Raw genomic sequence first — 26,043 nt, forward strand, 5'->3', positions numbered from 1 at the left:
AGATTCACATGAAAGCTTCCTGATCTAGTCCAGATTCAATTTTTGAAAAAATCATGCCCCCGGGAGTAGGTTGGGGTCACAATAGGGATAAAAGTTTTACATGTGAATATATAGGGAAAAAATTTAAATATGAGCCAAGGTGACTCAGGTGAGTGATGTGGCCCATGGGCCTCTTGTTGTTTGACTGGTTGCCTATCTGCCTGATGGTAAGATTTTACTTTTTGTTTGACTGGTCGCCTATCTGCCTGATGGTAAGACTTTACTTTCTGCTTCTAATTACACGAACTGGTCGCCTATCTGCCGGATGGTAAGACTTTACTTTCTCTTTGTGACTACATGAAATGGTAAAGTTCGCAATACTGTATTATATAATGTTTTTGCAATTTGATACATACCACCTACATTGTTTCCTGAATTCAATACATTAACATTTCTTTTCAGACAATGTTGGGAATGCTTTGGAGAGGTTGAAGGATGAAGTAAGTTAAAGTTTTAGTTCTCAGTTTTAGAATGGTTGGTTTATGGGAATATAAGAATTGTTTTCATTTTTCATAAATTTATGTTTATATCGATGATTTTGTCAGCTTGATGAATGACACTTAGCCATATTTTGTTTACCATATAATCTTTAAGCCCTTCACAGTCATGATCGGTAGAGAATTATATATATGTTTGTGTGATCAGTGACTTTCACTAAGGACTGGCTAAATTGTCACCAATATCTGCTCTTTTACAGTATGTGTGTGACTTGCTAAATTGTCATCAATATCTGCTCTCTTACAGTATGTGTGTGACTGGCTAAATTGTCATCAATATCTGCTCTCTTACAGTATGTGTGTGACTGGCTAAATTGTCATCAATATCTGCTCTCTTACAGTATGTGTGTGACTGGCTAAATTGTCATCAATATCTGCTCTCTTATAGTATGTGTGTGACTGGCTAAATTGTCATCAATATCTGCTCTCTTACAGTATGTGTGTGACTGGCTAAATTGTCACCAATATCTGCTCTCTTACAGTATGTGTGTGACTGGCTAAATTGTCATCAATATCTGCTCTCTTACAGTATGTGTGTGACTGGCTAAATTGTCATCAATATCTGCTCTCTTACAGTATGTGTGTGACTGGCTAAATTGTCACCAATATCTGCTCTCTTACAGTATGTGTGTGACTGGCTAAATTTTCACCAATATCTGCTCTCTTACAGTATGTGTGTGACTGGCTAAATTGTCACCAATATTCACTCTATTACAGTATGTGTGTGACTGGCTAAATTGTCACCAATATTCACTCTATTACAGTATGTGTGTGACTGGCTAAATTGTCATCAATATCTGCTCTCTTACAGTATGTGTGTGACTGGCTAAATTGTCATCAATATCTGCTCTCTTACAGTATGTGTGTGACTGGCTAAATTGTCACCAATATTCACTCTATTACAGTATGTGTGTGACTGGCTAAATTGTCATCAATATCTGCTCTCTTACAGTATGTGTGTGACTGGCTAAATTGTCATCAATATCTGCTCTCTTACAGTATGTGTGTGACTGGCTAAATTGTCATCAATATCTGCTCTATTACAGTATGTGTGTGATTGGTTGGATGAAGTGGCTAAAACTCACTTTGAGGTCATTGTGTCCTGCCTATTGCCACACCCAGTGGAGTATGCCAGGGTGGGAGGATTCTGGTAGGCCTGTTTACACTGTTATTCAATGTACATGTCCGTAAGATTAATTTTATTTTAGTGTGTCCATGGGAAACAATTTTCATGTCGTAAGATTAACTATGTTAAGTTATATGTTCAGTATACAGTAAAACTCGGTTATAGAGAAGTGCTGAAGATTAACTATGTTGTTATATGTTCAGTATACAGTACAACTCGGTTATAGAGAAGTGCTGAAGATTAACTATGCTGTTATATGTTCAATATAGAGTAAAACTCAGTTATAGAGAAGTGCTGAAGATTAACTATGTTGTTATATGTTCAGTATACAGTACAACTCGGTTATAGAGAAATGCTGAAGATTAACTATGTTGTTATATGTTCAGTATAGAGTAAAACTCAGTTATAGAGAAGTGCTGAAGATTAACTATATTAAGTTATATTTTCAGTATACAGTAAAACTCGGTTATAGTGAAGTGCTTAAGATTAACTATGTTGTTATATGTTCAGTATACAGTACAACTCGGTTATAGTGAAGTGCTGAAGACGAATAATGTGGATTTGTTTTAAACATGATTTGTTATATACAATAAGTTCATAATATGTTTTGTAACTACAGGGAATAAAAATCACTTCACTATAAGTGTGAATTCATTATAAGAGTGCTCACTGTAACTGTGTCCTGCTGTAGTAAGGTAGATACATAAGTTGTTCCCAGTTTGAATTCCAGTGGGATCACTTGATTTTCAGTGTGATTTCCTTTTTGCTTATAAAGATAAACTTATCCATACAGTATTTTACATTGATAATGTTCAGGAATTTAAATGTACAGGTATTTCCTTTTGTAGGGACACCTTGTGTTCCAGAACTGTGCAGATCAAAGAAGGCCTCAACTGTTTCTTCTGTTTGGTGCCGTATGATGTCATCACTTTTGAGGCATGTTGAACAAATAATCGTGTATTTAAAGAACTCCTCGTTTATTTGTTCCAAATACAGTTGAACTTCGATATCTGGAACACTGATATCTCGAATACCATGGATATGTTGAAGTGATTCGAAAGTCCCAACCACATATTCTTTAAGTATTTTATCCTCGATATCTCGAATACTCAGGTATCTCGGAAGTTTATTTTTCTTTCACATTGAGTTTGGGATAATGAGGTTTGACTACATGAAACCAAACACTTCAAAGCACTGTATACTTCTGTGTATATGTACTCTGCGATTAAAAGGTCATTTTGTTTGAATTTTTTAAGATTTAAAATGAGTCCAAACGACTCATGCAAATAATTTCCTGTAAATAATAGCAATTCTATACATTTATCTGCATTTATTTCGTTGTTTAAAACAATTATAATTTTCAAATTACATCCCCTGAATTTTGGCCTCCTGGACAAAATTTCAATCTGCTATATAAGTGGGCTCCTATTGTAACTGAAGCATGTAATCATTTCCAAATTGATAAATATTCATTTATATATTTTTTTTTTTTAAAAGTATTAGAAATAGATAAAATGATATTAGGTAAAAGAGAAATAAAAAGATCTCTACCATCTCTTTAACACATTGTCTTGTAGATGTGGGACTATGTGATGCCCTACTGGTTGGAAGCCATCAGAACAGAAGTTCCCTCGGAAGACCTGCGCCACCTCAAAGTCCTGCTGAAGTTTGTAATCAACACAGGAACTAAGTCTCTAGAACAAGCTGTAGTGTGTTTTGCTTTCATGTTCTATTTTCAGTCTTGATACAATAATTTCTGGGTTTTTTTTGCAGTAAATCTTTCGACATGGACCTCTGTCCCCTACCCTTCGGAACAGATTCTGACAAGATGTACCACTTTATTTCGGAGAGATTTGATGATAACAGTGCATATGTACAAGAGCAAGCTTTACAATGGCTACAGGTTTGTCATCAGTCTTAATGCAGAGGAGATTAGTTGCTGAATGATTTATCTTTAAGAACTTCTTCAAACCAGAACAGTAGATAAAAAAAATTTCATTTTAGATCCTCTCCTTGCTAGATATTGTCTTTGTTTTAGATCCGCTCCTTACCAGAGATTAACTTTATTTTAGATCCGCTCCTCACTAGACATTGACTTTATTTTAGATCCGCTCCTCACTAGACATTGACTTATTTTAGATCCTCTCCTCACCAGAGATTAACTTTATTTTAGATCCGCTCCTCACTAGACATTGACTTATTTTAGATCCGCTCCTCACTAGACATTGACTTATTTTAGATCAGGTCCTCACTAGAGATTGACTTTATTTTAGATCCGCTCCTCACTAGACATTGGGTGTGTTCAGAGTACTACCATTGGTTGACATAAGGTACCATTGGTACGACAATGGTACCAATATTTTCCAATAAAATTTGCCAATGGTTAACATTTCTGCAGACAACCTAGAGCTCTGTTAGCGTTGGTAACTCTATTTATGACGTAATCAAAAATGACGGGCATCGCATACACACTGAAAGAAACCGATTTTGTATCACATCTTTCCCCCTTATATCATCGTAGACATCAGCTAAAGACAATTTCAGGCATATTGCTTCAAACATAACCCTGCATCTTCATTAGCCAAAGGGTTTTTGGTCCACCCCGCTTCGCATTTATTGACTGAAAACTCTTGGATAGCAAAAATGGAGAAAATAATCTGGAGTAGAAAGTATTTATATAGGACATCAAATTATATTTCTAAACGCATCTTCTTGGTGCAAAATTATTCACAAAGGTGATATGAGCGTATATCTTTGACATTTCGTACTAATTGATCAGTTAGTGGTATACCGATGGTACCATTGTTGGATTTCTCACCATTTGTAACCCAAACTCGTTCAGAGTACACAAGGATCCAATGGTACCAATGACTTAAATATTTACCATTGGCAAATCGGTGATGATACCATTGGGTTTACTCTGAACCTTTGACTTTATTTTAGATCCTCCCTCACTAGACATTGACTTTATTTTAGATCCTCCCTCACTAGACATTGACTTATTTTGGATCCTCTCCTCACTAGACATTGACTTATATTGGATCCTCTCCTTACTAGACATTGACTTTATTTTAGATCCTCCCTCACTAGACATTGACTTATTTTGGATCCTCTCCTCACTAGACATTGACTTATATTGGATCCTCTCCTTACTAGACATTGACTTTATTTTAGATCCTCCCTCACTAGACATTGATTTATTTTAGATCCTCCCTCACTAGACATTGACTTATTTTAGATCCTCCCCTCACTAGACATTGACTTATTTTGGATCCTCTCCTCACTAAATGTTGACTTTATTTTAGATCCGCTCCTCACTAGACATTGACTTTATTTTAGATCCTCTTCTCACAAAACCTTGATTTTATTTTAGATCCTCTCCTTACCAGAGATTGACTTTATTTTAGATCCTCTCCTCACTAGACATCTATTTGCCAATCCACATGCTACTAAGTATGTTTATATCGGGGGTGCAGAACATGACAGTCACCCTTAAACAGCAAAATACAGCCGAGTCTGATTCATCCTGTCCCAAAGAAGAGACGAAGTCCTCCCATCACCAATCTTTCCCCCAGAATTCCCCGGAGGAGGAGTGCCCTCCACCCCTCAGTCCTGCGAAGACTCACGTGGTGGTAGAAGCATTTGAGATTTATGATCGGGAGACAGAACTTGTGCTCCCATGTTACATCATGATGCTGGATCTAATCCTGAAACAGGTTTTAATTCATTTTTAAAAATTGACATATTCTTATAGATATTAAATTTAATCTAAGTAAATCATTGTTGCCTGTGTTGTGTAATTAAAAATGCATTTGAAATGTATTAGTTGGAGCTGCAGAACTTCCCTAAATACCTCGGCCTGTACAACGAGACGAGTCGGCAGATCATGCAGCTGTTGACGCTGATGCTTGGAACTCCCTGGGATGGCACACACATCTGTTCAGATGAACAGCAGGCCAATAGTTGTATGTTCTGCCAGAACACGGCCCTGTGGCATCAGGTCACGTCACAGGTCATGCAGAACTTCTGTCCCCTCAGCCAGTTAAAAATTCCAACAAAGGAAATCCCACGAGTGGACGAGTCAAAACGGATGTCCTCCACCCCGATGTGCATGTCCAGAAAAAGTGAGTAGAGGACAAGACTTGTTACAAGTCTTACACTGGCAGTTCTATAATTAGACTAGCAATTCTATTATTAGACTAGCAGTTCTATTATTAGACTAACAGTTCTATTATTAGACTAACAATTCTATTATTAGACTAACAGTTCTATTATTAGACTAGCAGTTCTATTATTAGATTAACAGTTCTATTGTTAGACTAGCAGTGCTATTATTAGACTAGCAGTTCTATTATTAGACTAACAGTTCTATTATTAGACTAGCAGTTCTATCGTTAGACTAGCAGTTCTATTATTAGACTAGCAGTTCTATTATTATACCCCCCGCAACAAGTTGTGTGGGGGGGGGGGGGGGTATACTGGAATCTGTCTGTCCGTCCGTCCGTCTGTAGACGCAATGGTTTCCGGGCTCTAAAGCATTATCCTTTCCACCTACCATCACCATATCATATATATGGACTACCCATGGGATAAAGATGTTCCCTATCGATTTTGGGGTCAAAAGGTCAAAGTTCAAGCGCACTGGACATCGAAGTAGCAATATGGTTTCTGGGCTCTAAAGCGTTATCCTTTCCACCTACATTCACCATATCAAACATATGGACTACCCATGGGATGAAGATGTTCCCTATTGATTTTGGGGTCCAAAGGTCAAGCGCACTGGACATCGAAGTAGCAATATGGTTTCCATTTAAATTCTTTAACGGCTTTTTTCATCGCATGGAGATGCTGTGTTCCTAGATACCTTTTGGATCATAATACTGAAGTTTTACCTGTTACCAACACCCTTTGGGAGATTGGGGTAAGCGGGGGGTATTCTTAGTGAGCATTGCTCACAGTACCTCTTGTTAAACTAGCAGTTCTATCGTTAGACTAACAGTTCTATTATTAGAGTAGCAGTTCTATCGTTAGACTAGCTGTTCTATTATTAGACTAACAGTTCTATCATTAGACTAGCAGTTCTATTATTAGACTAACAGTTTTATCATTAAACTAGCAGTGCTATCGTTACACTGGCAGTTATGACTTTTGATAGTTTTAGCATACTCCAAGGTTTCTCAAACAAGAATTCAAAGCAATGACTTAGGATGTGCCTGTCTCTTTCAGATTTGTAATTCACAATTACCATAAGAAATGAAGTGACAAAGATCATATTGTCATTGCGAAGTTAGTACTATCGATATACAGGGGTCTCCATCATTTCAAATTTTACTGTGTTGCAGACTGCATGCGAAGTGGTTCATGACATTTAGAAAATTCCAAAATCTTCTTCTCAAGAACCACACACGTGTAAGAAAAACTAAATGCATGGAAGGCCTTTACCAAAATTGTAAATTTCATGATCCCCGGGGTAGGGTTTCTGACCCCATGGTGGGACCAAACTTGGTATATAGTGTTTATGTATAAAACACTTAAATAACATCTTCTTTAGTGCTGTTCATACTATATTGAAACTGAATAGATATTTAGAAAGAGCAGGTAGTCCTTTACCAAAATTGTAAACTTGATGATCCCCAGAGTAAGGGTTCTATAGGGTTTGGTGGAGCCAAACTTAGTATATACATGTAGTATTTATGTGTAAGTTTGCTGATACTGTATAAAATCTAAATGCATACTTAGGAATAGCAGAAAAGGATGTACAAAAAATGGTGAATTTCAATCAAAACCCCAGGGTTATGACTTTAGGATGAGTCCAAATTAGTCATCTTTTGATGTTTTAATGTTAATACACCTTTTATTTAAAGCCTTTCATCAGTGTATGCACTTTTGAAGGCAGTGAAGTTTTAAGAACTTATCTTTTTTTATACTGTTGCTGAACATTAGAATTTAGCTTAGATACTCAGAACAGGAAATTTTTTCTAGTAGTGATACTTTTTCACTAGTATTCAGGTGACCGATAAGGCCTGTGGGCCTCTTGTTCTGCGAAGCTGCTGTGAATGTCAATTATCTATTTCAACAATTCAAAATGAAGTGGCTAGTACTGTTCCTTTCACACCTACTTAGTACTTACTGTGTATAGTATCAGTGGAGTTGTTCTCCATTACGTAATATCACCGCTCTGAGACATGGACCACTGTCCCACACTTGAACTCGAGTCCACTTTAATGTAGTAAACAATAAGGATTTTCTCTCGTTGCCCTAGTTTCATTCACGATCGACGTAGATCTTACTGTATTTTTAGCTCTTCTGAGCCGAAGGCTCAAAGAGCTAATCATATGGCCATATGTCTGGCGTGCAGTGTGCGTCAACTTTTTGGAAAAAGGGCTATATTTAAAAAAAACCTTGGCCAATTTTCGTCAAATTTGTCACAGGGTATCCTTGACCCAAGGGCTTTCATTTGTACTAAAACTAGGGTTGTGACCCTTTAACAAGGGGAGATAATTAGGAAAATGCAAACAAAAGTAGTGGTTGCTAAAAATATTCTCAAGAACCACTGGGCAAATTATCACCAAACTTATGCATAAGGATGAGGATAGGTTGTAGATAAAAAATTGTTCAATGCATCATCCTGGGGCAAAGGGTGTGGTCTCAAGGTCACTTCAAAGTTGACCTTAAAGTTCGTTTTGTTAAAACTTTGATATTTTGCTTAGTATAAGGACTAGGATCATCAAATTTTGTCAGTTGATGCATCTTAGGACCAAAATATCATGTTGTCTCAAAAGTAGGTCATGGTGACCTACTTTTTGAATTTCGCAGGTAATTATTATTAAATGGATTTTGATGCATATCTTAGACACTTTTGAGCCTTTGATCATCAAAAGTTGTCAGTTGATGGATCATGGGACCTTGAAGTGCATCATGTGAAAAGTATGTCACCATGACCTACTTTCTGAATTTTATGGCTAATCATTTATGAATACATTTTAGGTTGTTATTTCAGATACCGAGAGGTTTAGAATCATCAAACCTTGTAAGTTGATGCATCTAGAGGCCTCAAAACATATTTATAAAAAAGTATGTCACAGTGACCTACTTTTTGAATTTTGCAGACATTCAAATTTCACATTTTCAATTTTAGATGCATATTTTGGACACTATGAAAGCTAGGATCATCAAACTTTGTCAGTTGATGCATCTTGAGTCTTCATAGTTTGTTGACCAAAAAGTAGGTCACCGTGACCTACTTTTGAAATTTGACGGCTATATTTTGATATTTCAGATACTATTTGACTTACAATTATCAAACTTTGTCAATTGATGCATGTCGAGTCTTCAGAGTGTGTTGACTAAAAAGTAGGTCACCGTGACCTATTTTTGGATTTTGACGGCTATATTTGAATATTTCAGATACTATTTGACTTACAATCATCAAACTTTGTCAGTTGATTGGTCTTGAGTCTTCAGAGTGTGTCGACCAAAAAGTAGGTCACTGTGACCTACTTTTGGAATTTGACATTTATATCTGAATATTTCAGATACTATTTGACTTCAATTATCAAAATTTGTCAGTTGATGCATCTTGAGTCTTTGGAGTGTGTCGACCAGAAAGTAGGTCACTGTGGCCTTCTTTTGGAATTTGACGGCTATATTTGAATACTATTTGACTTGACAGTTGATGCATCTTGAGTTTTCAGTGTGTTGACCAAAAGTAGGTCACCATGACCTACTTTTGGACAGTTACATTTAAATTTTCAGGTACTATTTGACTTAACATCATCAAACTTTGTTCATTGATGAATCTTGGTTAGTGAGAATTTTTGCCTGTTCTACAATGTATCAGAGGAGCAATTCTAGGCCCATGGGCCTCTTGTTAATTTTTTTGTGTTGCGTACTGTGTTACATTGCCACTGTGTCAGGTGAAAATTGTATGGTGTCAGAGCCGCACAGTAAAAACCATGATGGAGAACCCTGAATATGTATGTGTTTTTTATAGGCTCAATGACTTAGAACCCTGGGTATGTATGTGTTTTCTATAGGTTCAATGACTTAGAACCCAAGGTATGTATGTGTTTTCTATAGGTTCAATGACTTCTAATGATGACGTGGAAAGCACAGTAGAAGAGAAAGAGGAGGATCCAGGATTTGACATGAGCAATATGCCACTACACCTGCAGCTCCACCATGCCTTCCTACAGGTAAAGTGCCCAAAAACAATGGCAGATGAAAAAAGGCTTCATTTTCACATCTGATACAAGAATTGAATAATGGCATGAAACTGGTTCTAAGTATTGTTGTGGTTTTCTTTCCACTCAGTAATTAAAATTTAGGAAAATATAGTCAAATCTTGAACATTTCACTTTTTAAAAGGCTAAATCAGGTCCTTATCATATCTAGTTCTTTAATGGAAAATGAAGGTATGATGATGTTTTATTTTGTTAGGAGCTTGGTAATGTGACAGACTCAGATGCAGGATTTGTTGATGTTTTATTTTGTTAGGAGCTTGGTAATGTGACAGACACAGATACAGGATTTGTTGATGTTTTATTTTGTTAGGAGCTTGGTAATGTGACAGACACAGATACAGGATTTGTTGATGTTTTATTTTGTTAGGAGCTTGGTAATGTGACAGACTCAGATGCAGGATTTGTTGATGTTTTATTTTGTTAGGAGCTTGGTAATGTGACAGACACAGATACAGGATTTGTTGATGTTTTATTTTGTTAGGAGCTTGGTAATGTGACAGACACAGATACAGGATTTGTTGATGTTTTATTTTGTTAGGAGCTTGGTAATGTGACAGACTCAGATGCAGGATTTGTTGATGTTTTATTTTGTTAGGAGCTTGGTAATGTGACAGACACAGATACAGGATTTGTTGATGTTTTATTTTGTTAGGAGCTTGATAATGTGACAGACACAGATACAGGATTTGTTGATGTTTTAATTTGTTTAGAGCTTGGTAATGTGACAGACACAGATACAGGATTTGTTGATGTTTTATTTTGTTAGGAGCTTGGTAATGTGACAGACACGGATGCAGGATTTGCTTTGTTGACTTCGATGAAGTATCTCATTCTGAATGGAGAATGCCTGAATTACACCGTGACACAATTTCCTGATTATGTTAAATTCTCACTCAGCAAGTACTTAATTCCCAAGTAAGTCTAATATTGATGCAAATATAGCGTTTAAAGTTTTGCTAATGTCGACCTATCAAAGTCGGACTTTTTGTCTCGATATAGAAAATGTGCTGTATTCCGTCAACTTATACAAGAAATCAAGACTTTTGAAGTTCTGATTTTTATTTAAAATTTATGATCTTGTTTAGTCTGTGGAAGCTGCTGAAGGGGAAGCAGTCCCAGCTGGCCTATGTAGCTGTCCCCCTCCTCTTACACTGCCTGACCCTCCCCACTGGATCGGATATTTTCTGGAAGCTAGTGGAAGAGGATTTTACAAATGAGGAGTGGAAGATCAGATTTGCTGCAGGTAACGAATGCTGTTGTCTCAGCATTGTAAGATAATGATTGGTCACAGTGCATTATATTGTACATTGGAGGTTATGTACAGTGAAACATGTTTATAATGGACACACTGATAACGAATTCATGCTTATTGCAAAACGATGTTTATCTCCTCCCATCGGGGAAAAATAACTAAACTTTGATTATATTTAATTATAGTGAATTGCTATTCCCTGGCCTTGAAGGTTTGCTATTACCATGTTTTACTGTATAATGAAGTTTTGTGATAAGGAAATGCTTTTCCCTGGCCTTGAAGGTTCGCTATTACCATGTTTTACTGTATAATGAAGTTTTGTGATAGGGAAATGCTTTTTCCTGGCCTTGAAGGTTCACTATAACCGTGTTGTACTGTATAATGAGGTTTGGTGATAGCGAACTGCTTTTTCCTGGCCTTGAAGGTTCGCTATAACCGTGTTTTACTGTATAATGAAGTTTGGTGATAGCGAACTGCTTTTTCCTGGCCTTGAAAGTTCGCTATAACCGTGTTTTACTGTATAATGAAGTTTTGTGATAGCGAACTGCTTTTTCCAGGCCTTGTAGGTTCACTATTACCATGTTTTACTGACATGGTAATGTGCTGTTATTGATTTGTGTTTTTGTTTTCTTGTTTGTCATTAGAAACTGTGAAATGATATTGTTATAAAGTTATGTTTACAACATTGTTTTTTTTTTCACATTGAAAATAGTGAAGATAAAATGGCAGGAAAAACTTTAAAAGCTGTATTCAGTGTGTCACTATATGTATACAGTGTCACAGTGTGTCATTTGAAATCTATGATGGGAATAAAATTCACCTCCTTTTTCAGTGTTTTTCTTGATTGTAGTGTGAAATGATCACTTTTGTGTTGTGAAATAAAGATTTATTTAGAAGAGATGTTACAGTGTCAGGAATAAAAGCCTGTTCTTTGTTCTGATTTGTAGTGGAGAAAGTGACAGTGCTTTCCAGATTTCTAGAGACCGACGGACTACAGTGTAACCAGATTATACAGACAGCCCTGGCTCATGCATTCTGTCTCCTGATTGGTTCCGTGGAAGATATCAACACAGCTGTAGCACAACGGGCCACTCAGTATCTAGAGACGATCAAATCCGCGGCCATCAAGGTACTGTGTACATTGTCACTCAGTGTTTAGAGACCATCAAATCCGCAGCCATCAAGGTGCTGTGTTCATTGTCACTCAGTGTTTAGAGACCATCAAATCCGCGGCCATCAAGGTGCTGTGTTCATTGTCACTCAGTGTTTAGAGACCATCAAATCCGCGGCCATCAAGGTGCTGTGTTCATTGTCACTCAGTATTTAGAGACGGTCAAAGCGGCCATCAAGGTACTGTGTACATTGTCACTCAGTATTTAGAGACGGTCAAATCCGCGGCCATCAAGGTGCTGCGTTCATTGTCACTCAGTATCTAGAGACCATAAAATCTGCAGCCATTAAGGTACTGCGTACATTGTCACTCAGTATTTAGAGACCATCAAATCTGCAGCCATCAAGGTGCTGTGTTCATTGTCACTCAGTATTTAGAGACGGTCAAATCCGTGGCCATCAAGGTACTGTGTACATTGTCACTCAGTATTTAGAGACGGTCAAATCCGCGGCCATCAAGGTGCTGCATTCATTGTCACTCAGTATCTAGAGACCATAAAATCTGCAGCCATTAAAGGACACATCGCATGTTTTTAAACTTTTTAATTTTTTCAGCAAAATTAATTCATTTCATGCCTAAAACTACTTTACATGTGTTTAAATGAAACAGTTTGCGTAGTTTTCGAGTTTGAAAGCGATGAAATTCAAATCTTGCGATATGCACATTTTCTTCGATATTTTACGCGCCATTATCTGTGACGTCATATGCGACCTCGAGTGAGAAGATTTGAAAACAGTTGATAGCCATTTCATAAACAGATTAGATTTAATTGACAAACAAACAATTATCACATTAACAGCTTGTAAATAACACTGCATTAGGGTGTTTTGTGCCGTTTAAGGGTGTACTTGCTGTCAGTAGAGAGGATTTGGACTGTGTTTTTTTCAATTTTCGAAGGAAGGTATAATATTTTTTGTCGGCACAACGACTTTGCCATAAAAACCCCCAGTAGGATTTGTCCCTGTACTTTTTCAAACAAGCACTTGGACAAAGACGTAGATAAACTGCGAGAAAATTGTTCTATCGAAGCTACGCACTGTTACATATAGGCCTACGGCATATGCTTTCCGTTCTGCTCTCGAATTCAATACACACTCGCACCAACTGACCTTCACCTTGTAACAACATATAGGCAGAACTTTGCTAGCAGTGTCTACCAACTGGTAGTTTTAAAAAAGAAATTTAAAGATAAAAGATAATTGAACTTTCAATTATAAATAATAAAATATAGTATTTCCCGACTTTGAATTGAATTATAATGCTTTCTTCTTTTTTTTTAAGGAACGCGTACGTGTTTACAACAACAGCACGCTGCATACACTGCGCTCCCACTTCTTAAGTAACAACGTGTTGATAACATAAATAATGATTAGGCCTAATAAAATTGCTTTAATAAAATAATTTAAAAGTATTGTGATTTTCACAATAAGTTTGATCATTATTATTATTCCCCCCCCCCCCCCCCCCCCCCCCCCCCCCCCCCCGCGAAATGCACCCGTGACAGTAGGCCTAGTTGTCAATGATACATAACCGTATCATAATTTAGGCCTATCTAACTTCTCCAAAAATAAATTTAATAATTATTGCACTGTTTATTTTAGAAAAACAACAACTCTAATTACAGTTGTTTACAGAAATGGCATTACCAAATTGTGTTTAGACAGTGATCCCATGTAAACATTATTTACTCGCAAATTTATGCAGATTTCATACTCGCTTTTCTCGCTACATTTGGGTCGCTATTTGTATGCACTGGTGGCTAAAAGATATAAGACTCGGGAAATTTGTCAACATCGAAATAAATGTTATCCATGGTAAATAAATTAGGCCCCTAAAACCCGAGTTTTTAAAAATATCTAACACTACTTTTACAACAAGTTGATCGACAAAGGTCGCATATGACGTCACTGTACCACGTGACTACCTATCTAATTAACTAGGCTTTTTGAAATCGGGGCTTAGATTTAAGTCCGTATTGTGGCTAATTATCGCAATACTTCAGCGAACGAACTATTACAATTAATTTCTATAAGCATAAGGAAGACAAAATGCATATAATTCTGCATATTTTGAAAACACGAGATGTGTCCTTTAAGGTACTGCGTACATTGTCACTCAGTATTTAGAGACCATCAAATCCACAGCCATCAAGGTGCTGCGTTCATTGTCACTCAGTATCTAGAGACGATCAAATCCGTGGCCATCAAGGTACCGCGTTTACTAGTTTAGGACATTATGTACAAGGCGTTGTCACTTCGTATCTAGAGACAATCCATCTGTCCTGTACTTGCACTAATGCATAGCATTACCATTCATTATGTGAGACATTGTCAAGCAATGTTGGAGCATGGGGTATGTGAGCTTGCTCATTTTTTCTTTCATTATGTACAGTGTACAGGATTATTTTGATAGTAGAATGTTTGTTTGTAAAGCCTTCTAATACTTCTATAACATACGGTAATTATGTACAGTGTCCAGGATTATTTAGGTAGTAGGGTGTTTCTTTGTAAAGCCTGCCAATAGTTCTGTACCAGTCTTGTGATTACTTTTCAGTGCCTGTGTAAGTGCCTGGAGTTCCAGTTTGATCATGTGATCAGCGATCGGATCATGATCCTCCAGAGACTGCACCTGCTGTCGAACATGCTGAGGGACTGCGACATCCTCAACTGGGAATTTTTCTTGGCGCGGTTTGATGCTCTCTCCCTTGAGGCTCAGATAGATCTGGAAAATAGTGGTGAACTAGCTTGTCTTACAGGTTATAATGATTACAACAAACTCCCAGGAAATGGTCTGGTTTCGGGTTTTTAGCTTTGGCGTGATGTTTTTCTTCTAAATGGTTTGCTCTCCTCTGGAATTTTTTGTCTCCATTTAGAATGTAAAACAGATATATCCTTGGTGTTTTGCTGGTTTGATTGGACATTCTGGCTGTCTTCAAGTCTCTGCATGTATAAAAAAAAAAAAAATATTACACCACACACAAATCTGCAAAATACATCTGGAAGTTTGCATAAAAAACACACATGTTTGTAAACACGAATGGAAAGTTACTAGTATTTTCATTCATGTAAATTTATTTTTAACACAAAGAAATATCCAAAACTTCCATCAAAATCTGTCTTAAATACTCCACAGTACATGTCTATAAATACCTATCTGTTACGTAGCACCTGTGTGACCCAGCTGCTGTCTTTATTTAATGTCTTCTTTTCCAACATATTTTGGATATGATTAGATAAATTAAATTGCTTTATATCAATGAATTACCATCACAAAATCCAGATTGTATTATAAGTTTGCTATATAAATTCAATATACTGAATTAATTTTCTTTAAAAAGCATGTTATGATTTGAAATGAAGAAAATCAAATGTGTCTTTGTTCATTATGTTGTCCTTAATTGTATAATTTCTTAAATCATAATTATTCTACTTCAAAGTTTTTCCCCATGCTCTAGGATTTAAATCAATGTTTGATACATTTTGAAATAAGCAGTTGAATTAGATTGACTGTAATATGATAACTGTGGTACAGCCATGTCAGATTTGAAGAGTTCAGAATGTCCAGAACACTGCATATATCCATTTCTTGTGATTTGTTGTGGTTAAATGAAGTCTCAACACTGCTGCTTGAAATTCAGTATTTATTCCAGGGAGTCCCCATTTGGTGAATATTTAATGATATAAATTTTTCAATTGGGTTTGAGGCAATAGTCAGTTTGTCAGCCTCTTGACACAACCTGTTGCCCTAGGGCCAAAGCAGTTCTTGCATAGAGGCTGACAAAATGTCTATAGCTTAAATCCAATTTTTCATAAGTTCCTTTAGTTTTGTTGACTGGTATGATATTAAATTGTGTGTCCGGGTAGGGTAGTGGTAAACACACGTGCTTCTCACCGCTGTGACCCGAGTTCGATCCCCTGATCGACAGTGGTTATATGTGAGAGGGCATGGTGGTCGCCCATTTGGACACATGGGTTTCCTTTATTCATTCACAGAGAAAGCTGATTGCAAAATTATGATTTTCATATTTTATGCTGACAAATGTTTTATAATGATATAAATGATTCGGGGATTTTTTTTTCTGGTTGTACGGCGAGTGTTGAGATTTCTCTTGATGTTTTTTATGACGTTTTTGTTACAGTAACTGTATCAATATTGATTGATTATGAAATGATGTTGCAGCAGATATTATTGTGATAATCTGGAAGCATGCTAAGTGAATGAACAAACTACATCTAGCGCCAGGTAACAAATTCTATTATTTACTTATAAATACAGACTTTTTACTCGTGTGATATTAGGGACCTTACAATCGCTATATCGAGTCTAATAATAGCTATATCGTGTCTAACAATAACTATATTGTGTCTAACAATAGCTATATCGTGTCTAACAATAGCTCTATATCGAGTCTAACAATAGCTATATCGAGTCTAACAATAGCTATATCGTGTCTAACAATAGCTATATCGTGTCTAACAATAGCTATATCGAGTCTAACAATAGCTATATTGTGTCTAACAATAGCTATATCGAGTCTAACAATAGCTATATCGTGTCTAACAATAGCTATATCGTGTCTAACAATAGCTCTATATCGAGTCTAACAATAGCTATATCGAGTCTAACAATAGCTATATCGTGTCTAACAATAGCTATATCGTGTCTAACAATAGCTATATCGAGTCTAACAATAGCTATATCGTGTCTAACAATAGCTCTATATCGAGTCTAACAATAGCTATATTGTGTCTAACAATAGCTATATCGTGTCTAACAATAGCTCTATATCGAGTCTAACAATAGCTATATCGTGTCTAACAATAGCTATATCGTGTCTAACAATAACTATATCGTGTCTAACAATAGCTATGTTGTGTCAGATCGGTATGACGATTCATTATAGATTTGTAATTATACATTTTGTAAAATTTCCATTTCAAACTCTTCCATTCTGGTATTAGTCCATTAAGGTTGATCTTGTGGTGTTATTATATTTGAACTTTTCAAGCAATCTGATTAAAATAAGATCTTTGATCCGCTCCGTTATAGTTATGTCGCTACACAAAGCGACATAACTACATGTATAATGGAGCGGATCAAAGATCTTACTTTAATCAGATTGACTTTTCAGGTTTTATATTTCCATTAAAGAGGGAATTTAACTAAATTCTGAATCAGTTAGAATTTTGATAGTATTTCTTTTGTTTCTGTTTATTTAATTTTTTGTTGTAATGATTATTATTAAGTATGTAATAAGTATTAATAAAGCATTTTTTTCTGCATCACCCCCCCCCCCCCCCTTTATAATCCTCAAATTATATCACAGAAAGATTAGATGATACTAGCAATCTATGATTTTTTGTTCTGTAGCATGTGTTTCATACTGTTTGTGTGTAGAAGTGTCTGATTTTGTCATGTCTGTCCCTGCTAGTAATGTACCTGTATGTTATAAAATATGTATAAATCTACGTAAGATGCAAGATATGAAATATGTATAATTCTACATAAGATGCAAGGTATGAAATACGTATAAATATACATAAGATATAAGGTATGAAATACGTATAAATAAATGCAAGATGCAAGGTATGAAATATGTATAAATCTACATAAGATGCAAGGTATGAAATACGTATAAATATATGCAAGATGCAAGGTATGAAATATGTATAAATCTACCTAAGATGCAAGGTATGAAATACAATGTACGTATAAATATATGTAAGATACAAGGTATGAAATACGTATAAATCTACATAAGCTGCAAGGTATGAAATACAATGTACGTATAAATATATGTAAGATACAAGGTATGAAATATGTATAAATCTACATAAGATGCAAGGTATGAAATACGTATAAATATATGCAAGATGCAAGGTATGAAATATGTATAAATCTACATAAGATGCAAGGTATGAAATACAATGTACGTATAAATATATGTAAGATACAAGGTATGAAATGCGTATAAATCTACGTAAGATGCAGGGTATGAAATGCATACAGATATGTGCAAGATGAAGTCAAGGTAACCATACCAAGATATTTAGTAATAAAGACATTTCATTATCACCATAAAAAAATGATACCTAAGTAGCTCCACCCTTATGTGCATTTTAGGTCTTTGCAAATTCTTTATTTAATTAAACTTTGTGCATGATAGAAATATATCTTTTGGGGGATTTGTATTCACTTGGTAAAATAAAAAAAACTTGGTAAACTATTTGATGCTGAAAAGGTTTATATTTTCTATAAATAATCAATTAAATTTTATATTATTAAAGTGTAGTCAAGGGTAATAACTCTGGTATTTTCGCTATTGTAAATCTGTTATATCATGATTTCCCTGATATCCATAATTCACAGGTTTTTGAAAATGTTGAAATTAAAAGTTTGTCCCAGATTTTGATATATATTTCTAATGAAAATGTGCGATTTTCTGATGTTGACAATAATCTGTTTATAAGTACAGATAACATATACATTTTCTTTGGTTGTTGATTAAATAAAACTATATTAAGAGGAAATTGATACTGTTTTTCTACTCTGAACCATTAAATAGATCGTTAAAATTCACAAGAGGTTGGAGCTACTGCTGATACTATATTTTCATTCATGGTTTGAAAGGACTTAATACCACCGCGGTGGTCTAGAGGTTAGAGCGTTTGTCCCACATGCGAAAGACTGAGGTTCGAATCCCAGCCGCGACAGACCTAAGTCGTTAAAACAGGTAGTGACAGTTCCATTGCCAAACACTCTGCATCAGGTGTGAATGTCACGGGTCCTTGGATATGACCTTAAAAACGGAAGTCCCGTGTCACTGTAGGTGTGGCACGCTAAAGAACCCTCACTGCTCAATGGCCGTAAGCGCTAAGCAAAGGCCTAAATTTGAAGCCCTTCACCAGTCTTGGTGACGTATGTCTCCATATGAGTGAAAAATTCTCGAGGGAGACGTTAAACAAGATGCAATCAATCAATAGAAGGACTTTATTCAACATTAAATAGAAATCTTCTCAAACATGATTTTTTTGTGTATTGTAATTGGCACTTGTTCTTTCATCGTAGAAAACCCACGGCTGGTCTCGCTCTGTTAACCTCCCTTAAACGGAGTGCAACCGACCGTGGGTTTCCAACGATGGTTTTCTTTAAATCATACATAATAATGATGTGTCTACAGAATGATACGCGGTGAACAGTGTAAATTTATAACAAACCAGGAAGAAGAGGGGGGAGGGGGGTAACATGTTATTAAAATTAAAGAATCTCGATCACCAAGACTCGGGGGGGGGGGGGGGGGGGGGGGGGGGAACCCACACAACTCCATGGATATAAATCATATCATACCACAACTATGGGAAATCCTATATATATAAACCAGATATTTCATTAATATGAAAAGGAGGGTTTTTAAAAGTCACTTGACTGAGATTATACACATATTTTAAACAACTCTAGTTATTTGTAGATTAGACACAGTGTGTTGGTTGTTTATTTGTGGCTGTAGTTCCATTTTTCCTTTCTGCGTAAATCTAAGATACTGTTGTTTCATCAGTTTTCATGGGCATGGAACTTCCTACATTTATAAAACACTACAGAGTCATAGATCCATCATTTCTCGAATCTTTATTCCATGTTCTTCCTCACAGGCTCTCAACGTTTTAGATATCTCTTATTAAAAAAAATGGCTTTACATAAACAAACTATTCACTATTGAATAGCTTGTTCATAGGAAGACGATTTTTTTTTATTATTGGTTTTCAAAACGTTGAGTGCCTGCAGTGTTTGTGCTTTTATTTCGATGACTTGATTTCGCAGTCAGGAACAACCGTGTAAAATGGTATCCAACGAAAAAAATGATGAAACTACAGTAGTGCATCATTAATATGTACACCTATACATTATATACCATTGTATGATCTATATAGATAATGAACATACTTAAGATATGTGTGTTTAGACACTGCCTGTTTTGCATGGGATGTGTGCATTTTAGTTTTTGAATTTCACAGTAAATCCTTGAACAGTGAATCTATATATATGTGGTGTGTATCAGCAGGACGTTTTTTTTATCTCCTGCAGACTTGACCAGCAGTGAACGAGACAGCGAACACTTCCTGAGGAAGTTGAACCGTGCTCGATTTGCCTTGGCAAGGACAGACAGCATCCGTTCCGTCAGCAGCAGCGTGAAGCCGCCGTACAGACGAGCAGTGTCCGTTCCCATGCACTTACTGACCAAAACTACCCCTCCCAAAGGTACAGAGAAATCATAAAACACAAACTACTCCTCCCAAAGGTACAGAGAAATCATAAACACACAGGATATGAAATCTTAAATACTTAGCTCGCTTTTTTCTCAATAATTAGATTTGTTCAGATTTATCACTAAATTGAATAACTATTGTGCATTTTAGGCACCTGAGTTTTTAGCTATTGCAGTTGGTTTGCGTCCGTCGCCATGCGTCATGCATTATCAATTGAACATTTTTAACGTCTTAATAACTGCCATTCCAGTTCTTTTCATTGGTATGAAGCGTATTTAGGATGTCACATTGGGGACATACATTGTAAATTTCAGGACTCCTGCATCCCTGGGGCCTTAGGAGTGGGTTAAAAATTGACCAATTTTCAAAAATCTTCTTTACAACCACATATATTTTAGAAAAACTAAATGAATAGTGATGTGGAGCAGGAAGGCCTCACCAAAATTGTATATTTCATGAGGTTCTGAATCAAGGGCAGGGCCAAACTTGGTATATATAGTGTATATGCGTAATACAATGATGCTATTGATACTAAATTGAAACTAAATAGATATTTAGAAGGAATAGGTAGTCCTTTACCAAAATTGTAAATTTCATCATCCTAGGGGGTAAAGGTATTGGTTCCGGGGGGGGGGGGGGGGAAGCAAATTACTATAGTGATTATTGGCCATATCATTTGAAAGCTTATTAAGTTTGCTGATACAGTATAAAATTAGGAAAAGCAGAGGAGGATGTACCAAAATTGTGAATTTTGCAACCCCAGGGTTTTGATCCTAGGACGAGTCCAAATTGTGAACATGTTAATACATACACATGCATTATATTATTCTTTCATCAATGTATGCACTTTAAAGGGCGTTGAAGTTTTAAGAACACAATCTTGTTTTTTGCTGTTGCTGAATATTAGAATTTAAATAGCTTAATAGATATTCAGAACAGGAAATTTTTTCTAGATTTGATAGCCCTTGGGACTAGTGAAACTTTTACTAATACTCAGGTAACCGATAAGGCTTGTAAGCCTCTTGGTATTTTATTTGGGGGGTGGGGGTGTATCAATATGTATGTGTAGATCTTGTCTTAAAGTATGCTTTTGTTATCAATATCAGGTAAATTTGGAGATGATACATTCATATATTTGCAAATACATTTAATTTAGTTTAATCTATGAAGAGTTTGAATTGGATTTTTAAAAAAAACATTCCTGATCTCGTAGAGTTCTAATAAGTTGTTTTCTTGTCATAGTGGATTATGTTTTTTACCTTGTATGTGAGATAATAAGTTATTTATATACATGTAAATCTGACCGGACAATGATTTACTAACTGCTTTGAGTATTAGAAATTTATTTTCTTTAGTTTGTGATTTTCATTTTTTTTCTCGTCAAGTAGACGTACATGTATTTGCTAATATAAACTTCAGATCTGTTTTTTAAATTCCATGTCATAATTTGAAATTTGTGAGTGTCATTAATCAAATTTAACTAACATTTGTTTACATGACCAAATTGGACTCGCTTTGCAGTGACAACTAAGATTGAATTGTAGTTTTGAGATGATTTTAAATTTTTGTGTTGCTATCATACAATGATTACTTTAAAGGGATAGTAAAAGGTCATTTTGTTAAAAAAAAATTGAAAGAATTAAAATTGAAACTCATACACATTATTTTCTGTAATGAATAACAATTTTATACATTTATAACAATGATTACCACCTTTAAATTATTTCCCCTGAATTTTTACTTCCTGACAAAATTCCCTCTGCTCCTAGCGTAACTTGTCGAACATGCAGTCATTTCGAAGTTGAAAAATATCATTCATATATCTTTTTTGAATTATGTTAGAAAGGAATATTAAGATGATTTGAGCTGAGAGAAAAAAATCATTAAAATGAGCTTGACAGTCAGGGGCATTGTTTTTCCTCTTTCAAAGGAAATCCTCTGATTGGCTCAATTTTCGAAAATATTAAACACCCTGGGTTTGATCTTAAGTGACAGGAAATTATTTTTTTTTTGTTTGAAAAATTATCATGAGAACCATCTGTAATTATATAGTAAGATAAAGCTAAATTGTTCAAACTCTGACCCTTGTAACTAAGGCAGAGCCACAAGAAGGTTTCAAAGTTAATATAGGATTATAAAAGTTCTTTTTGAGAAGCACAAAATTACAATTTGTCAATGTGATATACATGCATCTATATTCAGTATTGAGTTTCACCATGACTCATGGGGGTCATGATGGGTCCACAATAGGGCTTTAAAGTTGACAGGAAAAATAGTTTTAAGATCTACCAGGAAAATTGTTTAAAGATCTACCAGGTACTCAAATTCCATGAACATACCTGTTTCTTGATCAGCAAGCATCCTATTGTAAGGTAGATTCAAATTGACCATACCATGATCTCAAAGACCAGTGGGGGGGGGGGGGAGAATACTAAATAGGGGTTTACTTTTATCAGTTATCAAAATTTGTTTCCGCAGAGCAAAGACAGATTACATGGGAAGATGCTTTTGCACAAGTGAGCAATGTGGCCTACAGGCCTCTTGTTGTTTAGTCAAGCGAGACTGATTGGCATGTTAATAGATATTTGTTGACCACATAATTTTTGACAGAGAGTAGTTTTTGTCTGTACATGTTAACTTGTTAATTGACACATCAAACTGTAGCTTGTGACCTTATTTGCAGAAACTCATAGTAAATGGAAGCTGCTTATGTATAAGGTCCTGCGTAAGTCTAACATCCTGGTCTTCTTTTAAAAGCTTTGGCTTTCCAAATCTAACAGCTTATCAAAATCAAGACTTGATTGCATGCATCGTTTTCCAGTGCAGAACCATTTCCTAAATTTTTGCTGATTGAATTCTGTTTGTGTTATTAGTTTAATTGATTAGGATCTTTATTTCATCAAATTTGTGTCAATTTCTAGCTCACTTCAGCAATATTATATGGACATACATAATTAGTAATGGAATAATTAACCAAGATTGGAGAATTGATGTTCAGATAGATATTGCTGTGTATGTCTATATATAGAAATATTATAGATACAGAGGATAAGGGTTGTAACTGTTTTATCATAAAATGCTATGAGTGTATGTATTAGTGCATGTCTGTGTGTTTTAAACAAGTTACTGTTTTGTGATAAAAGTAACTTACAAGAATTCAGGGCTAGCGTACAAACGAAGGTACATCATGTTTCATAAACTAGCGAGTTTTATGTCACACTCTGTGTCTGAAATTTAGCCTTGTTTGTTGATTTTTCCATATTTTATACGACCTTTCTTCTCTAGAGCTTCTGAACTAAACTCAAACATTCAGAATGAAGGGCCACACCTCCGTAAAATGGGAGGTCATTAGGATAGGAAAAAAGATATAGTCAGATATCTTCTTGTGTTAGTGTTTCTGGGTTATAATAACTTTGAGTGAGTTACTAGGTACAATAACTTTGAGTTGAGTTTCTGGGCTGCAAAAGCTCTTAATTTGAGTGTCTTGGCTGCAGTAACTCTGAGTTGAGTTTGAGTTGTTTCTGGATACATGCAGTAACTTTGAGTTATGTTTCTGGGTTATATTAACTCTTGATTTGAATGTCTGGGTTACAATAACTCTTGATTTGAGTTTCTGGATTATAATAATACTGATTTGAGTTTCTGGGTTACAATAACTCTGAGTTGAGTGTTTGGACTACAATACCTCCGAGTTGGGTTTCTGGGTTACAATAAATCTTGATTTGAGTTTCTAAGTTACAATAACTTACTGTCTAAGTTTACATACATGTATACTGTCATTCTGATCTGTTGAATGATATCTTTAAAGCTGTATGGTCCGAATTACAATATTTTTTTCCATCTCGTAAAAACGCTATTAAATCATCGCACGTATGTAGTTATGAGACTGTACGACATATCATAAATTATTTCACCTGTTTTAACCCAAATAATTTGATTTTAAATCGATGTTTACAAATAACCGCGTCACTCTGCCATTTCAAGTGACAGTCACGTGACCAGTTCAAACTTTCAGATCATCGATGGTATCATCTGTGTAAAGCTGTGTATTTTGTTATAACAGTACCGTACCATAAGTTTAATAGAAATAAAAATATCAAATACCTCTTAGTAATTCGTTGTTTTACACTCTTTCAGCCTTAAAACTAGACAGTTGCGTGTGAGTTAATACATCATGTTGGGATTCCCCATACGCGCGTGGGTCTATTTATAGACGTCTATTATGGAATGATTTATATATGTAGCCACTATATTTACTTTCTAAATAATATTCGCACTGTTTTCTTTTACATGCAAATGTTTTCAAGCATGTAATTAAGGAAAAGTTAATAACTTTATAAAGTAATTAATCTGCTTGAAAGTAATTATGTACCAAAAAAATACATGGACATCGGGTCATACAGCTTTAAATTCAGTTTTAAAAACAACAAACTGACAATTGGTCAAATTGATATGCTTTCTGATACAGTGTAGATATTTAGTGTGAGATTATCTCAATAGGGTCACTGTTAGAACAAGGTCATTCTGACAACTCAAGGTCACTGAATCTTTAGTTACTGTTGTTATGGTATCAATATACATGTATGAAAAAAGATGGGGGAAAAGTTTGAACTTCTAATTTAATTGCCATGTCGACTTTGCTTGCAGTGAAACTTGCCAATTTCAAGTCAGTGTGATTTGTGATGTGTTAGGCATAATGTTTTAATATTATAGAAAATGGAGATATGGATGTGTTGTATGCTGAATCTGATTATCGTATTGTTCCTAAAACAATTCTGAATTGACATTGTCCATTTTATTTATCGTGACAGGACTTAAAAAATGTTCTTTGTTTGATCGTCCATTTATTTTAAATGGTTCATGTATATTGTGTCTTTTTGTTTGAATTCATAATAATGCTATTGATTCATACTCTCTATCCAAAGCAAACCCAGCGTGAGTGTTTTGTGTCAGAATGATTTGGTTTAAGTGTAAATTAATAGTGAGAAATGTCTTGCTGATTTCAGTTGAACAAGCCAAAGAGAAATCGTGTATCAGGCAGCAATCAGCTCCTCATTTTAATCTGGGTCGACGAATGACTACAAGGATGCAGTTCGGAGCATTTAGCAACATATTTCCAGGTGAAGTTACCCACTGCAATGGTGGAAAATATCGGTTATCATTCAGTTTGAAGCAAGCAATGCTTCATAGATATTATAGTAAATGTAGTATTTCAAAAGATAGAATGACAATAAAAAGAGATGAGCTGGAATGCATTCATTTGATAGGGGGGAACATTAAGGAGTTTACCGACGAGGAGAGTAATTTTACCGCCCTGCTGCAGAAAGCGATGGACCTGGAGGGGGTGGACAGAGACACTGTGTACCAGCTAGTGGCTTTGCTGATGAGGGTGGGTGTTTGTGTGTATTCAGATGAGGGTGGGTGTTTGTGTGTGTTCTGATGAGGGTGGGT

At 35.6% G+C, this 26,043-nt stretch overlaps 1 protein-coding gene across 7 annotated transcripts in view; it reads left to right on the forward strand.

Annotated features, from left to right (window-relative positions):
- Positions 1 to 26,043, forward strand: part of LOC125649900 (protein unc-79 homolog) — a 77,870-nt gene that overhangs the window by 17,124 nt on the left and 34,703 nt on the right. For 4 of the 7 annotated variants that reach the window (XM_056165761.1, XM_056165762.1, XM_056165767.1 and 1 more), the window contains 16 exons: positions 442 to 479; positions 1,583 to 1,686; positions 2,511 to 2,598; positions 3,240 to 3,328; positions 3,436 to 3,565; positions 5,070 to 5,378; positions 5,489 to 5,786; positions 9,742 to 9,857; positions 10,672 to 10,820; positions 10,991 to 11,148; positions 12,105 to 12,286; positions 14,882 to 15,083; positions 20,411 to 20,584; positions 23,276 to 23,317; positions 25,599 to 25,712; positions 25,860 to 25,981. In XM_056165761.1, the coding sequence (XP_056021736.1) occupies positions 442 to 479; positions 1,583 to 1,686; positions 2,511 to 2,598; positions 3,240 to 3,328; positions 3,436 to 3,565; positions 5,070 to 5,378; positions 5,489 to 5,786; positions 9,742 to 9,857; positions 10,672 to 10,820; positions 10,991 to 11,148; positions 12,105 to 12,286; positions 14,882 to 15,083; positions 20,411 to 20,584; positions 23,276 to 23,317; positions 25,599 to 25,712; positions 25,860 to 25,981 (2,315 nt within the window). The remainder of the gene's footprint in view (positions 1 to 441; positions 480 to 1,582; positions 1,687 to 2,510; positions 2,599 to 3,239; positions 3,329 to 3,435; positions 3,566 to 5,069; positions 5,379 to 5,488; positions 5,787 to 9,741; positions 9,858 to 10,671; positions 10,821 to 10,990; positions 11,149 to 12,104; positions 12,287 to 14,881; positions 15,084 to 20,410; positions 20,585 to 23,275; positions 23,318 to 25,598; positions 25,713 to 25,859; positions 25,982 to 26,043) is intronic. The other 3 variants (XM_056165763.1, XM_056165765.1, XM_056165766.1) reach the window with 3 other exon arrangements.

Source organism: Ostrea edulis, chromosome 5, assembly GCF_947568905.1.
Source record: "Ostrea edulis chromosome 5, xbOstEdul1.1, whole genome shotgun sequence".
Classification (NCBI taxonomy): Eukaryota; Metazoa; Mollusca; class Bivalvia; order Ostreida; family Ostreidae; genus Ostrea; species Ostrea edulis.